Below are 17386 nucleotides of genomic sequence, written 5' to 3' on the forward strand. Positions count from 1 at the left end.
ATCAGCAGCAACTTCAGGTCTGTCATCTGGACTGTCACCTGGGCACTTTTACAAGCCTCATCTCTCCCCCAACTTGAATGCAAAATGGTATCCAGTGGCAAAACAGATGGGTGAGACAGTAACTCCAGGCCTTCGCAGAGTCAAAGGCTCAATCCTGCCAGAGTTGCTTGGGACCTTGGGCTCCATGGGGGCAAAGCACTGAGGAATACAATGGTACTTTAAGCAGGAACAGACTGGTTTCTGTGGTCAGGAAATGCACTAAGGGCCTCAAATTTTGTGCATTCATTTCGGATCCAAGGCAGAGGAAGGAGCTCCTCAAGTAACTAATACAGAGCAGAAACTATGATGATGACAAAACCTTCTTGGGGCAGAGTATGGGTCACCTATTTTGCTCATTTGAGGAAGAACATGTCCTTCACCATATAAAAACCAGGCCAACAATGTTATCAGCTCACCAGGACTGTGAGTCATAAAATCCATGTACCCACCACTGCTCAAGTTCAGTCCAGCAGTAGACACTCTTTCAGTGCCATAGCCCTGTTGTCCCCAATTCCTTCAGCTGCATGAGTCACCTACAAACTAGGTACATGGCTGCAAGCATGCTTTCTAATGTCATTAGTCTCCCAGCATCTGCATGACATGATCCACTCTGTGGACCAGATTACCATGCAAAGCAAGGGTTCCATCCCACTCAAGGTTCACATGTGTCCCTATGGTGCTGTCTGCCTCAGACATCATGTTACATATTCAGAGGATGAGAACTGACCTCATGCTTGAGATACACAGTGAATAAGGTGGCACAAATGGGTGTTGCATGGCCCAGGCAGAGAGAAATGGTTTTTTGTTTCATTGCTGGTTTGGATTATTCAGCTCTTCTCTTCTTCCTACAACCCTTTTGTACTGATACTGAGATACAACTGTAGTATCTCTTTGGCAGAGTAGGAAAAACTTCAATTATTATTCCCCTTCAGAAACCCTCCCTGCCACTGTTACCTAAGGCAGCCAGTCCTGGGGAGGGCTGCATTGAGAAGACTAAAAATAAGTTTGGTCCACTGTTCAAAGGGCTTTGCTACTTTATTCTTTTTTTTTGGGGGGGGGGGAGGAATGAGGATTAAATGACTTGCCCAGGGTTACACAGCTAGTAAGTGTCAAGTGTCTGAGGCTGGATTTGAACTCAGGTCCTCCTGAATCCAGGGCCAGTACTTTATCCACTGTGCCATCTAGCTGCCCCGAAGGCTTTGCTACTTTTATAAAGCCAATATAGAGTTTCTGATTAGAATTAATGAATGATTCACTTGGTGGGGGAGGGGGTGGAAGGAAGGAGAGAAATGGGGCAAAAACTTGAGAGATCTAGTCCAACCCATTCATTTTATAGTGAGGAAAAGAACCAGAGAGGGGGAAGGGATTTGCCCAAAGTCACATAGAAAATCAGTAGCAGAGTTAGAAGTAGGGCCCAGGATTCTTGACTCCCAGTTCTGTACTAATTGCTTAGGGTTTAAATGGAGCTAAGTGCCTAGACACAATCACACTTTCTAAAGAGAGAGAAGAAATAAAACCAATAGGACACAGTGGTATCATTTGAACGCACTAATAAGTTGTAATCGACATCATGGGAAAGGCAATTTCATATTGAGCCTCACTTCCTCCCATAATTAGGGAGAAACATCAACACTCGCTCCATCCAGCATCACTCTCATTTCTGGGCAGGCAATTACGATGATTACAATGGATTTCATTGAGAATTATTACAGTCACGAGAACAGCGAAGGACCCATGCCATTAAAACCCATCCCAAAGGAAGCTATAATGATGTGACATTTATAAAACTCTGCTGTTTGCAATGAGTGTCAAATCATTTCTCCTTCGGGTGCTCGTTTTCATAACATTAGGATATATTCTTATGAAGCAAAGTTCATCTTAGAGCCATGGGATTTAGCTAGAATTAAAGTTCACTTCTTTCTGAAGCATGACCTAATACTTTATCTCTTAGGAGTCAAGGAAATATTGACAGGACATTGTTGATCCACCAGCACTGAGACAAGATGTGGGTCCAGGGAGCAGCTCTGGCTCAGGGAGGGAATTTCAGGTGCTGGCAGTCACAAAGTCATTTCAGGGTTAAAAGTGGGGTAAAGAAGTTAGGAGGAATTTTTGAAAAAGAAACTATTATTAAAGAACTCCAGCCAGTCATTTCAAATAGCCTTATTCTCAAGAGAAATTTCAATAAGAGGTGTTAAGTGCCCACTGTTAGGGGCCTGGACTTGGTTTGGGATGGGACGGCCATCCTGTACTACTCTTCTCTTTAGGAGATTCTCACCACTTTTGCTTCACTTTAGGGATTGAGCAAAGGTGTTACTAGCCCCCAACACACTGGTGATAGGGTAAACAGTCTTTTTACCAATATTTCCGGGAGTATGCCACCTGATTTCTTATAGACAGGCCTTTCTCCTTGATTTGAAACCTCCACCTCTGGTCAACCATCCCCCCAGCTCCTCACTTCTGCCTTACACCTTGAACTTGACTGATATTCCCATGAAGTTCTGATCCCAGTTACCACCTGGCTTCTTCCTTAAGCTCTGGATTGGACATGATTTTGGAAGCTGACTATTTGGAGGCAAAGGCTAAAGAGTGAATGTTGCCTCAGACCTGGTGCCTAGGGAAAAGATGGGAGGGAAAGGATGGGAGGGAGAAGGCCACTTATGAGAAGTAACTAAATTCAAGAATGAACACTCACCACTCCACAATTTCTGGGTGAAGAATGGTATTGTTGACTTTGAACCTGTCAAAAAAACAACAAAATGCATCAATTCAATTAACAAATATTTATGGAGTTCCTAAGATGTGCAAAGCCCTGGACTGGGCAATGAGAAAAGATTCAAAGACTAATTAAGTAAAAGCTCACAGTCCAGCAGAAGTGACGAACTGTAATACAAAACAGAACACAGTAGGTGCAAAAGAGGGGTACAAAATACCCTCCAAGTTTTGCATTACTAAATTTTCCATCTAATTATTATTATTATTATTTTTTATTTTTTGGTGAGGCAATTAGGGTTAAGTGACTTGCCTAGGGTCACACAGCTAGTGTTAAGTGTCTGAGGCCAGATTTGAACTCAGGTCCTCCTGACTCCAGGGTCAGTGCTCTATCCACTATGCCACCTAGCTGCCCCTAATTAATTTTTTAAAGTAATAAACATTTTTATTTATAGTCTTGAGTTCCAATTTTTATCCCTCCATCCCTCCCTCCCCTCTCCCTCTCTGAAGCAGCAAGCAGATATGTGTTATACACGTGAGATTATGTAAAATATTACCATATTAGTCATTTAATACAAGAAAATGAATAAAAGAAAAAAATGAAAGAATGCGAAAAATAGCATGCTTCAGTCTGTGTTCCATCAATATCAGTTCTTTCTTTGGAGGTGGATAGTATGTTTCATCAATAGTCCTTTGAGATTGTCTAGGATCATTGTATTGTTGAAAATAATTAAGTCATTCACAGTTCTTCATCAAACAATATTGCTATCTCTGTGCACAACGTTCTCTTCTGCTCACTTCACTACTTATCAGTTCAAAAAAGTCTTTCCAGGCCTTTCTGAAATCATCCTGCTTGTCATTTCTTGTAGCACAATAATATCCCATCACCATCATAAACCACAGCTTGTCTTTAGCCATTCCCCAATTGATGGGCAATTCTTAGCCACCACAAAAAGAGCTGCTATAAATATTTTTGTACAAATAGGTCTTTTTTTTCTTCTGGGGGATATCTTTGGGATATAAACCTAGCAGTGGTATTGCTGGATCAATAGATCATAGTTCTATAGCCCTCTGGGCATAGTTCCAAATTGCTCTCCAGAATGGTTGGATCTTTTCACAACTCCACCAACAGTGGATTAGCGTCCCAGCTTTCTCACATCCCCTCCAACACCCAATATTTTCTGTGTTGATACCTCGGAGTTGTCTTAATTTGCATTTCTCTGATGAATAGTGATCTAGAGTATTTTTATATGATTATAGATAGCTTTGATTTCTTTGTCTGAAAACTGCCTGTTCATATCCTTTGACCATTTATCAATTGGGGAATGACTTGTGTTTTTATAAATTTGACTCAGTTCTCTATATAATTGAGAAATGAGGCCTTTATCAGAGATATTTGTTTCAAAAATTCCCAGTTTTCTGCTTCCCTTGTAATCTTGGTTACATTAGTTTTGTTTGTGCAAAAACTTTTAATTTTATGTAATCAAAATGATCTATTTTACATTTTGTTCTGCTCTCTATATTTTCTTTGGTCCTAAATTCTTCCTCTGCCCATAAATCTGACAGATAAATGATTCCATGCTCTCTTAATTTGCTTATGGCATCATCCTTTATGTGTAAATCATGCATCTAATTTATTTTTAAAATATTATGACCAAGAAAAGATAAAAATTAAAAACAAATATTAGCCTTGTTCTCTGAATCAAAGAACTTCTATTCATGTATACAGCTGACTAATCACCTACTGAATTACTACAATCTTCAGACATGCCTCTGGAAAACCCCTCCAGGGTTTCTGGCTGCTCGCTGTGAATGGCTCAGTGGGAAGAGAAGACACTCTTGCCAAAGATCCACTAAAATTAGGGTCATAACGTTTGGTTTTCATTTCAAGAATATTAATTAGCATTAAGCCAAAATGACCTCAGAGATTACAAAATTACATAAAGCGTAGCAATGACAAGCACTTCCATTTGCAGAACACACACTGGAGGGGCTCACGGTACTTCATACATTTAATTTTTAGAAAATTAAGCTAAGAATGATAACATTCCTGGGACAGATGAAGTGGAGGAGTCACTCAGACATGAGCAGACCTACAACAATCAATTTCAGAATCGCTTCTGCTATGAAATCATCCCACAAAGGTCGTTGGGTAAGATGCGTAATAATAACTAATGTTTCTCTATAACGCTGTAAGGTTTGAAGTTCTTTGTATACACTGTCTCCTCTGAGCTTAAGACTAACCCTGGGGGGCAGCTAGGTGGCACAGTGGATAGATAGAGTACCGGCCCTGGAGTCAGGAGTACCTGGGTTCAAATCCGGCCTCAGACACTTAACACTTACTAGCTGTGTGACCCTGGACAAGTCACTTAAGCCCAATTGCCTCGCTAAAAAAAAAAGACTAACCCTGGGTTGCTGTCATCTTCATATCGCATCTGAGGAAATCGGCTCAGAGAACTAAGGGACCTTCCCACGGTCACAGTCAGTTTCAGAGATGGAATGTAAACCCCTCCTCTTCTGGCTTCAGGTCCAATACCCTTCTTCACTACTTCCAGTGGCTTCTAGGACATGCTAATGACAGCAAGCTGTATTCTCAGTGAAAGAGGAAGGACATGGAAAATATCCCGAGTGAAGAAGGCATCACAATGGATGCAAATACCCACTGAATAAAAGGAGTTCTTGCTTTTTTAGGCAAAATGAAAGGGAAAAACCATTTGATGCCATCACAAAGTCACCCATATAAAAAAAATCAAACTTATTCCTATCTGGAAAAGTCCATTTGCTCCTACTAATAAAGATGCAAGATACACAGCAAGTAAGTTAGAAGCTTTACAGGGCACATAATGCCAAGTAAAAAAAAATACATCAGGAATTAGAGCTGGCCAGGAAAGGACACAACATGAAGCAAAGGAAGCAAACGTCAACCTGACGTGCATCCCCAAAGCCAGATATAGCAAAGGTGCCAGTCACAAAAGCTGCATGTCCCACAGTTCAACCTTCAACTTGCAAAAGGTAAAAGTCAGACACATAGTCACAGATTCTCAGTCATAGACACAGAGAACTGAACCCAATGACAAATAGCCACGATTGCAGGCAGGGAGTTAAACATGAGCAAACACAACAATAGCTTGTTCACTTTTGGTTTTGGTTTTTTCTACTGAGCAGAATCTTTGTGGATATTTTATTGGTATCTAGCTACTATGAAGAAGGAAATAACAACATTGGTGCTGCAGCAATGTAACAGGTAATCGTGGGGCGAAAAGGGCCAGAGGCCAGGCATGTGATGGGGAGAGAGCTTAGGAGTGGCATAGCCTCTTCTGTGGCAATGAGAGTATGCCAACACTCACTGCATTTATAATGACAAAAATCAAGATAATTTAATTCAAAGTGTCCAGATCCTCCCCCACTAAGAAAAATAAAAAAGAGGAAAAAAACAACTAATAACCTTTGAAAGTCAAAGTCCTGTTCACAAAAAAATAAAAGAGAGGCAGACAAAGGACACTAGGAAACTCTGAGAAGAACAAACAGGTCACATGGAAGAAAGGAGAGCAGACAACATAAATCAAGAAGACAACCTAGATTTTGTCTCACGTTTAGTCAAAATGTCAGCTTGACATTAGGGAAAGCAACGTCCTATATGGAATGAAGAAATGCTGGTGACTGCAAGGATGGTGAACCTTGCTAAAGTGGGCTGGGCAGTTTCAAGAAACTAGGATACACGGCCTGGTCAGCCTGAAAGAGAAGTCCCAGGCTCTGGTTAGGCCAGGAGCAGTAGAAAAGTAGGTGAAGACCTGGGAAATGGTGAGAGGGCAGGCTCAGTCAGTGGCATGGCCTGGACTAAGGCCTAAGGGGGTGTCCTTAGCTCTCTAGAGCTCCCTTTTCTCCAAAAGCTCCAAGTTCTAACGAGGAAAGAGGGCCACAAATAAAACAATGACAACATGGAGCTAGAATACTCTGTGCGTGCTTCAGGTATGTTCTCCCACTTCCGTGCCTTTGATTTGACAAGGCCCTATGAATGTCTTTCTTCCCTCCCTCTTTTTCACCTGTTTCTATCTGTTCTTTAGAATGCAATTCAAGGACTATCTTTTACACAAAGCCTTTCCTGATTGGCAACAAGGGTTCAGGGCACATATTGTTAACCTCCCCCCCTCCCCACATTGATCCCTTGGCAGTTTGGTGTAGCCTACTGACCCCTTCTCAGAATAAGGCTTTTAAATATATAAAATAAAATACAGGGGCAGCTAGGTGGCACAGTGGATGAAGTACTGGCCCTGGATTCAGGAGGACCTGAGTTCAAATCCGGCCTCATACACTTGACACTTACTAGCTGTGTGACCCTGGGCAAGTCACTTAACCCGCATTGCCTCGCCACCCCCACCCTCAAAATCAAATACACAGGCTTACATAGGAAACTATATAGGGTGTCCCAAAAGACTTAGGACAGCTTTAAGCTAAGTGAATAAAGACATTTGAGGGGTGCTGGGGTAGAGAAGAACAAAGGACCCTATGTTAAGAACCCCTGCCCTAAGACATCACATAACCCTTTGGTTTTTAGCTTGCTGATATTACTTATTAAATAAAACTGTTTATTATCAATCTAGGCATGCCTTATCTCTCCACGGGCTGTAAGCTTTACAAGCAGCTTGTAAAAGTGTATCATCTAACAAAGTAAAGAAAAGGATCATGATATAGTGGAAAGAGTAGTGGATTTGAAGTCAGAGGTCCTATATTCAAAAATCACATCTACTTCTAATTACCTGAGTGACTCTAACCAAGTCACAATCCCCCTGGATCCCAGGTTCCTCATTGGAAAAAATTGTAGATTGAAGTAGATGTCCCCAAGGCTCCTTCCAATTCTAAATCTAGGATCCTAAAATCCCATGAACACCAATAATAATAATAATATTTGGTATTTACATGGAGCTTTACATTGGTCATAAAGTTACCAAATGCTGAATCTTATGGCCTTTTTTCTCAATCCCCATGCTCCTTTGACGTGACATCATTGATCAGCACCTCCTCATAGATCTCTCTCCTCTCTAGATTTTTGTGACACTGACCTCTGCTGGGTCTTCTCTAACTGATCTTTCTCAGTCTCCTTTGCTGATTCTTCACCCATGTCACACATCTACAAACCATGAATATTCCTAGGGTTCTGTCCTACATTCTCATCTCTTTTCACTTTATGCTTTCCCACTTTGTGATCTCTTCCTCTCTCAAGGGTTCAATTACTGCCTCAATGCAGATGATCTCAGACCTATAAATCCAGAGCTCTTTTCTCTCCTGAGCTTGGTCTCACAATACCAGCTGCCTTTCGGACATCTCAAAATGGAAGTCTCTGTGGACATCTCAATTCATCATGTCCAAAACTGAACTTATTACCTTTCCCCCCAAATTTTCCCCTTTTCCAAACTTTCCTATTATTGTGGTGGGCACACCATCATCACAATCACCTGAGCTCACAACTTCCATCAGTCACTCAATTAAACATATGGTAGGCACCTGTGTGCCAGGTACTATGCTAACTGCTAGGGATACAAAGAAAGGAAAAAGGTAGACAGGTCGTACCCTCAATGAGCTTACAATCTAATGGGAGAAGACAACACACAAAAAGAAGTAGAAAACCAAGGGGAGGGGAGATAGTATCTACCATAGGGGAATGCAGCTGGGTGAGGCATGAAGAAGCGATTGACCTGGGCTTTCTCCCTAAATAGAGATTCTGGGAGGAAAGGTCCCCTCTAATCAAAAGGAGGGAAGTATCCCAGGGGCAGAAGGTACTGACAAGATATGAGTTCTAGAGCTGAAGTGATGTTGCAGGATGCAAAGATTCCTGGGACATGATGGAAGAGTTCAGGAGCACAACCAGGTGGGATATTCCACTCCTTACTTGTACTCATGAGCCCCACATATCCAATCTGTTGCCACATCCAATAGTCAAGGAACATTTTTTTTCCTTTTTAATTGTTTCCTTTTTTATTTATTAAAAAAAAACCCACCAATTCTTTGTCAGGTATAAGGTACTATATAAATGCTGTTGCAAAAATCAACCTTATGGGTGTTTTGCAAGGAAATCTCCCTTTAAAAAAAAAAAAAAAGATGAGCAGGATGCTATCAGAAAAACCTGGAAAAACTTACATGAGCTGCTACAAAGTGAAACGTACTGTATACAAAATAACAGCAATATTGTAAGATGATCTGCTGCAAATGCAATGAAGGACTTATGAAAAATGAAATCCATCTACAGAGAAATAACTGATGGTACCTAAATACAGATGGAAGTACATTTTGTTGTTGTTAATTCCTTTTTCTAAAGTTTTTTTGTCTGCTATGTTTTGTATGACTGAACATTATATTGAATTGCTTGAGTTCTTAAGGGGTGAATAGGGAGGAAGGATGAAAATTTGGAACACAAAGTTTTAAAAATTGATGTTACAATTTGTTTTTATATGTAAGGTGGGGAAAAATTCGAAATAAATAAATGAATGAATAAATAGATAAATAGACAGTTAAATAAATAAATGGATGAATGAATAAATGGTTAAATAAATAAATAGATGGGTGCCTGTCATTTCCCAATGACTCCTTCTGAATAGAACCCTCTTTTACAACAAAGTAGAATAAAGCAAACAAATCATCATCAAGGAACATTTATTTATTTAAGTACCTACTATGTGCCAAGCACTGTGCTAAGCACTAGAGATACAAATAATAAGGAAAAAAAAAGTCTCTGTCCTCAAGGAACATATAACCCTACCTTTATGTCTCATTCATACATACATACATATACATACATATACATACATACATACATACATACATACATACATATATCTCCCCTTCTCTGAACTCATCCAATGGTCTAGTCTAGGCCCTCATCACTCCTAATCTGCCCACTACAACAGCCTGTGTAGTAGGCTGCCCACTCCAGTCTCCCAACTCTAGTCTGTCCTCCATTCAGATGCCAAATTATCTTTACCAAGTATAGGTCTTACCATGTCACCGTCCTCCCTACCCCCCAGCCTCACCGAAATCCCCTCAATCTCCCTATCACCTCCATGATCAAATATGTCGCCCTCCACGCCTCAGCTCTGGCTATTCCCGTGTCCAGAATGCTCTTTCCTCTCCTCCACTTCTCAAATGTCCTGGCTTCCTTCAGGACTCAGCTCAAGATTCCACCCTTCCCTGGCTCCCTCAGATACTCAGGGCCCTCACCATTCATCTAGTCTGTATGTTGCCTCCCCAGCTACATTAGGGGCTTCTTGAGGGCAGGGACTGTTTTTGTCCTTCTTGGCATCCCCAGAACTTAGCCCAAGGCTTGACACATAGTAAGCATTTAAACCCTTTTTAAATGATTACATTATCTTGTCAGTGGGTACTTGATACTTGATACATAACAACCCCATTCGGTAAATACTACAGGCTGCGTTGTCCTCATTTGCACATGAAGAAAAAGAGACTCAGAATTAAGTGACTTGCCCATGGTCTCAGGGCTGGGGTTTAAGAGATACTGAATGACTGAACCAATGAATAAAGTCCAAGAGACTTCTTCTACCAGCAGCCAAAAGCAATACAAAACAGAGGGAGGACCAGAAAACTGGCTTGTACCCTTGGCTCCTACTCTTACTACCTTGGTAACCTTGACTAAATCATTTTCCTTTCCAGAAATGACTTATCTCATCTATAAAATTGACATCATAATACTTGTGCTAGAAGTCCTATAAAGTTGTTGTGAAGCAAGCCCTTGTATACTAAGAGGTACTAGATAAGTCTGAGTTATTATCAGTCTCATGTCATATATCCTCCATAACATATTCGAAGATTATTTTAAATTATCTAATTCTAAATATTACTACAAGATATGCATTTACAAGGACCAGAAAGCACTAAGCATGGCCAAACTGGCCACCAAAATAAAGTTTATTTTCCTATTATTCTAATAGCCATGTCTTTCGTACATTTTAAAATTCACATCTTCATGTATTAATATTCTTGCAAGCCTCAAATTCAGTAATTTCACATTTAACTGATTATTTAAACGAAATTAATTTGTAACAAACTGTCTTCAAATATGCAAGGCAATTTTAGTAAAAATAAAGGATAAGAAACATGCTTATCCTGAATAACCAGTTCCTATGAAAACATCATAGAAAATGACTTGAATACAGAGCCCTTGGTACCCCTCACTTCACTGGCCCCAATGTAGTGAGGATAGATATTCTTCTTTCAGAAGGTGAATAGGGGCAGCTAGGTGGTGCAGTGGATAGAGCAACGGCCCTGGAGTCAGGAGGACCTGAGTTCAAATCTGACCTCAGACATTTAACACTTACTAGCTGTGTGACCCTGGGCAAGTCACTTAACACCAAATGCCATAAATAAATAAATGAATAAGTAAATAAATGAATAAATAAATATGTGAGTAAGTGAATAAAAAAATAAATGGATAAATAAATAAATATGTGATTAAGTGAACAAATAAATAAACGAATGAAATAAGAAGGTGAATAAAAGTCAGGCCTTCAAGGTCTCTGAAATCAGTAAATGACTAAATAATAAGGTAGACAGTCCCCTAGTTTGGGCCCACCTTTCACACAACCTAAGCCCAAATCTACAAAGCATATATGAGCATACAGCTTCCCTCTCCTGAAGGAAAGTCTCCTCTCTAGAAATTACCACCTTACCTCCCAGGTAGTTCTGAGTCCAAATTACTCTCTTTGGTGTTCAGTCTTCTGTAAGAACAGGCCCACCCTTTCTCTTCAATCTTGTATTTCCAGCTTTCCCAACCGAAATCTGTTACTTCAGCCAGACTCATTGCTTTCTGCTCCCCTGAACACATCATATTTATTTCCCACCTCCATGCTTCTGCTCACATCATTCAACTTGTTTGGAATGTCCTTCACTCCCTTTTCCACTTATACAAATTTTAACCTCCTTTCGGAGTCCCAGTTTGAGTCCTACATTTTTCTCTTTATTTAAGGCTCAAGATATTTCTTTTATTTCTCCCTTAAGTCTTCCACCCAGAAGGGTCCTTTCCTTCCTCAAATTTTCCTGGAACATCTTGGGATCTCTCTCTTGCCCCCATCACACTTTAACCTCCTTATCTGCACCCATACCATAACCTCCTCCTCTTAACAGAACCCACATTCCTGATGGTCAAGGACACTGTCATTTTTTGGTATCACCAGAATCTAGCCCAGGGCTGTCAACAGCTTTTTGACTTCCTTGATAATTTCAGGCAATGCTGAAATTCAGAATCAGAATATTTGACCTGCAGGAGACCTTAGGGATCACCTCATCCTCCAATCCCATCACTTTACTGAGGCCATGAAAAGGGCCATGACTTCCTTGAGGTCACAGAGGGAAGGACCAAATTCAGGTCTTCTGACTCCAAATCCAGTATGTTTCCCAATATACCATGCTTTCGTGACTGCGCCCTAAATGTGTAGATCTTTCCTCTATACTAGATATGCATAGAACGCTGTCTTGGACACTATCCTGGCATGGTGTCCTATGGCACATGCACATGTCTTGATAACTCAGCTGCTCTGGGAAAAGATCCCATTGTACATGGTCTCCCCCACAGAGCTTAACACAGAATTAGGTCCATCAATGAGCTCAATAAATACCTGTTTAATTGAACTGAATGCAGCAGCAGCAGAAGTCAGCACAAGCATAAACAGTGGTACCATATCAGGGCAGACAATCCTTTCCTCCAACTGTCTGTCACCTGCTAAAGGGTCTCCTTCCCCTTCTCCCAACTCCCATCCTGTCCAAGCTCAATCCTACAGCCAAGCCTGATGCTCCTTTTATTTCCATAGTTCCTCCCTCTCTTCACTACCAACCAATCTGAAGACTGCCATGGCTCTCCCTGGCCAGTGGCTTCCAAAGGAAGATAACAGACAATGCATACCTGGCATAGTGCCTTGCATGGACTATGTGTTTAATAAATATTGACATAGGAGCAGCTAGGTGGCACAATGGATAAAGCACCAGCCCTGGATTCAGGAGGATCTGAGTTCAAATCCTGCCTCAAACACTTGACACTTACTGGGCAAGTCACTTAATCCTCACTGCCCCGCCCCCAAAAAATACTGAAGTCAATTGATTAATAGCAACTCATGTTTGCACAGTGCCTTAAAGTTTACAAAGCACCAACACCATAAAGTAGCCCTATTTTACATGAGGAAACTGAGGCTCACCAGGTTAGATGACTTGCCCAAGGTCATAGTTAGATAACTGTCAAAGCTACACTTGGAACCCAGGTGTCCTGACTCTAGCTCCAGCATTCTTTCCATTGCATTGCAGCTGCCTCTTAGTATTAGCTTGTAGGACTCATGCAAGATGCTTCAGTGAAGGGTGTGGGCATGATTTCTATGAACTACTTACCTCAGGGGTTATATACAAATATGTACAAAGCACTATGCCATGGATAGAGATAAAAACAAAAAGCAACCCAGTTTCTTCCCTCAAGAAGCTTACACTCTAGTGGAGGGCTGGAACAAGGGAGGCAGGAGTATGACATGCACTGGGCTGCCAACATTCAGGCTACCATGGGGGCCTCCCTCACTGCCCAAATAGAACTCCAGTGGACTGAAGAGGGTAACACCCCTCCTAAAGGGGGAGCCTTTATTCCCACCAGTCTCTGGATCAAATCTCTCATCCTCTTCAGAAGTGGGATTCGAACCCACGCCTCCAGGAGAGATTCTCATCCTCTGATTATCAAATGCCTGACTATGCCAGCTAGCAAGGAATTTTATGAAAAAGTCAGAGGGAGGTTTCTGATGGAACATCTTCCTAAGCATCTATAATGTACAACTAAGAGATATCACCCTGCAGCAAATTCAGAAGCAATACATACTGGGTACCTGGTGTCAAGTGCTATCCTACTATGACCAGCCCTGCTTCACACTGCCAGGGCAAAGGTGACTCTCCTGGACTGCCTTCAGGGACAAAACACCCCCCAGCCTCAAAGAGAGACCAAACACAAGGGCAACTTGTTAAAACAGGCAATTAATCAACAGCTTGAGATCAGATGTGTTTCTGCAGAAGTTCAAAGGGGTTGAAAACCGAAAGAAAATAAGCAACATCATTAGGGTAGTGACAAGGCAGTTGGTGACAGAAGCAGCTAAGCCTCCCCAAAGGAGAAGGACACAAGATTCATCTTGCTTAGGAAAACAGGCTATTATTATCCACAGCCAAACAGCAGTGGAGAGAAAGGCCCAAGGAAGAGAGACAGATGGAACTGGTGAAAACAGAAGACAGTCCTCAAGAACAAATTTTATCTCTACCCAGCTTGCAGGAATCTGGGAGACAAGCCAGAGCCCCCATTTTAAGGCTCACTGTTGGTGTCCTTCAACTAGGCTAGCAGGGAGCAAGGAGGAGAGCGCTGAAGACAACAACAGCTGCAAGAGCCTGAGAACAGCTCAACCCATTTCAGGTAGGTTTAATGAGAAAAGAGGGTGAGTCATTTATAGCAATTCTTTGTGGTGGCTAAGAACTGGAAATCAAAGGAATGCCCATCAAATGGGGAATGACTAAACAAGCTGTGGTATATGATTGTAATGGAATATTATTGTGCTATAAGAAATGACAAGCAGGATGATTTCAGAAAAAACTGGAAAGACTTATATAAAATGATGTATAGTGAAGTGAGCAGAACCAGGAGAACATTGTGCCCAGTGACAGCATTATTGTTCTATAAGCAATTGTGAATGACTTAACTACTCTCAGTAATACAATGATCCAAGACAATCCCAAAGGACTAATGATAAAGCATACTATCCACCTCCAGAGAAAGAACTGATATTGATTGAACACAGACTGAAGCATGCTATTTTGGGTTTCTTTCTTTTACTTGTCTTTTTATATAAAATGACTAATATGGGAATGTTTTATATAATTGCAAATATATAACCTATATCTGATTGCTTACCAGCCCGGGGGGGAGGGAGGGGAAGGGGGGAAGGGAGGGGAAGGAAGGAGAGAATGAGAGAGGGATAGAATTTAGAACTCAAAACTAACTAACTGGAGATATCCAGGGCAGAGCCTAGATGGTGGAGGAAATGCAGTGAGCTATCGAACTCATGACAGGATCACTCCAAAAAACATTCAAATAATGCCATTCCTGGAGCAGCAAAACCCAAAGAAGAATGTGCTGAAATCATCTTCCAACCAAGGAGAGCTTGGAAGGTCAGAAGGAGGGAGCTGCTGTGCTGAGACAGGAGTGGTGCCCAACCCCACAGTCACCCTGACATAGATCCAGTCCCAGGAAGGCCTCTCCAGAGAAAGAGACCCCCCAGAGCCTCTGAATCAGCTGCAGTGCCAGTGTTGTCTGGAACTAAGCTTACAGTCTGGTGAGAGGGCTGAGCCCTTGGCAGGGGGGGGAAGACTACAGGGGTCTATACTGGTGCTGAGGCAGAACTTGGGTTTTTTACCCCTGCTGGGAACCAGGAGGTAAGCTTGAGTAGCAGTGGCCCAGGTGGGGGAGGGGCACAAGCTCCTCAGAGCTGACAAATAGAACACACAAAGCTGGTTGATTAGCAAGTTGGTCTGGGGTCACCTATGGACCAGGGAACAGGCCAGGCCAGTGAAGAACCTGTTCCTCCTTAAATCATACCACCTGGGACTTCTTTTTTTTGGGGGGGGGTGAGGCAATTGGGGTTAAGTGACTTGCCCAGGGTCACACAGCTAGTAAGTGTCAAGCGTCTGAGGCTGGATTTGAACTCAGGTCCTCCTGACTCCAGGGCCAGTGCTCTATCCACTGTGCCACCTAGCTGCCCCTCCACCTGGGACTTCTGAAGCTTGGGATACTGCAGCCTGGAAACAGCGCCCCAGTTTAAGGAGCTAAAAGTCAAGTAAAAGAAAGGCAAGATGAGCAGACAGAGAAAGGTGAGGACCATAGAAAGTTTCTTTAGTGACAAGGAAGATTGAGGTGCACCCTCAGAGGAAGATGTCAACATCAGGGCCCCTATATCTAAAGTTTCCAAGAAAAATATGAATTGGTCTCAGAGGCCATAGAGGTGCTCAAAAAGGACCTTGAGGATAAAGTTAGAGAGGTAGAGGAAAAAATGGAAAGAGAAATGAGGGTGATGCAGGAAAGACATGAGAAAAAAGTCAACAGCTTGAAAAACCAAATTGACCAAATGGAAAAGGAGGTACAAAAGCTCTCTGATGAAAACAATTGCCTAAGAATTAGGATTGAACAAATGGAAGCCAGTGACTTCATGAGAAACCAAGACACAATAAAGCAAATCCAAATGAATAAAAAAAATAGAGGGGAATGTGAAAGATCTTCTTGGAAAAACTGCTGACTTGGAAAATAGGTCCAGGAGAGATAATTTGAAAATTGGTCTATCTGAAAACCATGATCAAGGAAAAAGCTTAGACATCATCTTCCAAGAAATTGTCAGGGATAATTGCCATGATACTCTAGATGCAGTGCAGTAGGTGACTGTCTTGTGTCTGAGGCCGGGTTTTGGCTGGGATCCCCTGGGCCTGATGTAGGAGGCAAAAAAAGGCTTAATAGAAAAAACCCAAGATAGAAACTCTAATTCAGATATTAGCTCTAAAAAGGAGTCAGACCCCAGTTAATGGATAACTTATACTAGGTTCTTGTACCCACAGAAATCAGTGTCCATAACGGGAGCAGAGGGAGAGAAGCCATGATGACCTTAGACTAAAATGGCATGGCTATAGAAATGCTAAAGAAAAATGATTATATTTTGAAACTAGCCATGGGAATCAGAGACATACACAGAAAAGGCCAAATTTGTCCCCATATTCACCTTATGACATGTAAACCCCCAAAACACACCTCCACTGAAAAAGGTACCCACCTTGGGGGTTGGCTTAGGACCCCAGGAACTCCAAATTAGGATAAGCCCTCCCCTGAAACACCCCAAGGTGGAGATTATAATGAGTAGGACAGGCCCTCCCATGTACCTCCCCAAGGTGGAGATTATTATAATGAGACTGATAATCAATTTATCCATACTATAAATATAACTGTCTTTCCTTTCACTATTAGAGAAATACCTTTCCAATATTCTGGTTCTCTCCCTGTGGTCACCCACAGTATTGCAATAAAACTTGGGAAACTGAGTCACTGAGTCTTGTAATTCTTTTGGGACAATCAATTTAACCCTAAATTCCATCAGGTCCAGGGTGGATGCTTTGTCCACTGTGTCACCTAGCTACTCGATGATGACATCTTTAGGGTTAAATTGAGGGGTGACTGGAATGCACTGGGAGAGGAGGAAGGGCAGAGGTAGCATGGGGTGAAATCCCATATGAAAGAAACAGGAAAGGGTTTATGGAGTGGGGGAAGACATGGGGGAAGAGCAGGGCAGTAAATGAATTTTACACTATCAGAATAGGTTCAAAGACCTTAAACTCATCAGAGTTGCCTCAAGAAGGGATTAACAGGAACACCCAATTAGGTGGGGTGATCTCTTTAATCTGGGCAGTAAATGAGCCTAACACTCATCAGAATTGGCTCAAGGAGGGAATAACATATACACTCAATTGGGTGGAGTAATCTCTCTAACCCTGCAGGAAAATAGGAGGGGAAGGGGATAAAGAGAGAGGGGCAGGGGCAGCTAGGGGGCGCATCGGATAAAGCACCAGTCCTGGATTCAGGAGG

The 17386-nt window shown here is 41.9% G+C and overlaps 1 protein-coding gene across 1 annotated transcript in view; it reads right to left on the minus strand.

Annotated features, from left to right (window-relative positions):
* Positions 1-17386, minus strand: part of PEPD (peptidase D) — a 262894-nt gene that overhangs the window by 174579 nt on the left and 70929 nt on the right. Inside the window, exon 7 of the mRNA XM_043988571.1 lies at positions 2732-2776. Coding sequence (XP_043844506.1) covers positions 2732-2776 — 45 coding nt within the window. The remainder of the gene's footprint in view (positions 1-2731; positions 2777-17386) is intronic.

Source organism: Dromiciops gliroides, chromosome 2 (assembly GCF_019393635.1).
Source record: "Dromiciops gliroides isolate mDroGli1 chromosome 2, mDroGli1.pri, whole genome shotgun sequence".
NCBI classification, from domain to species: domain Eukaryota; kingdom Metazoa; phylum Chordata; class Mammalia; order Microbiotheria; family Microbiotheriidae; genus Dromiciops; species Dromiciops gliroides.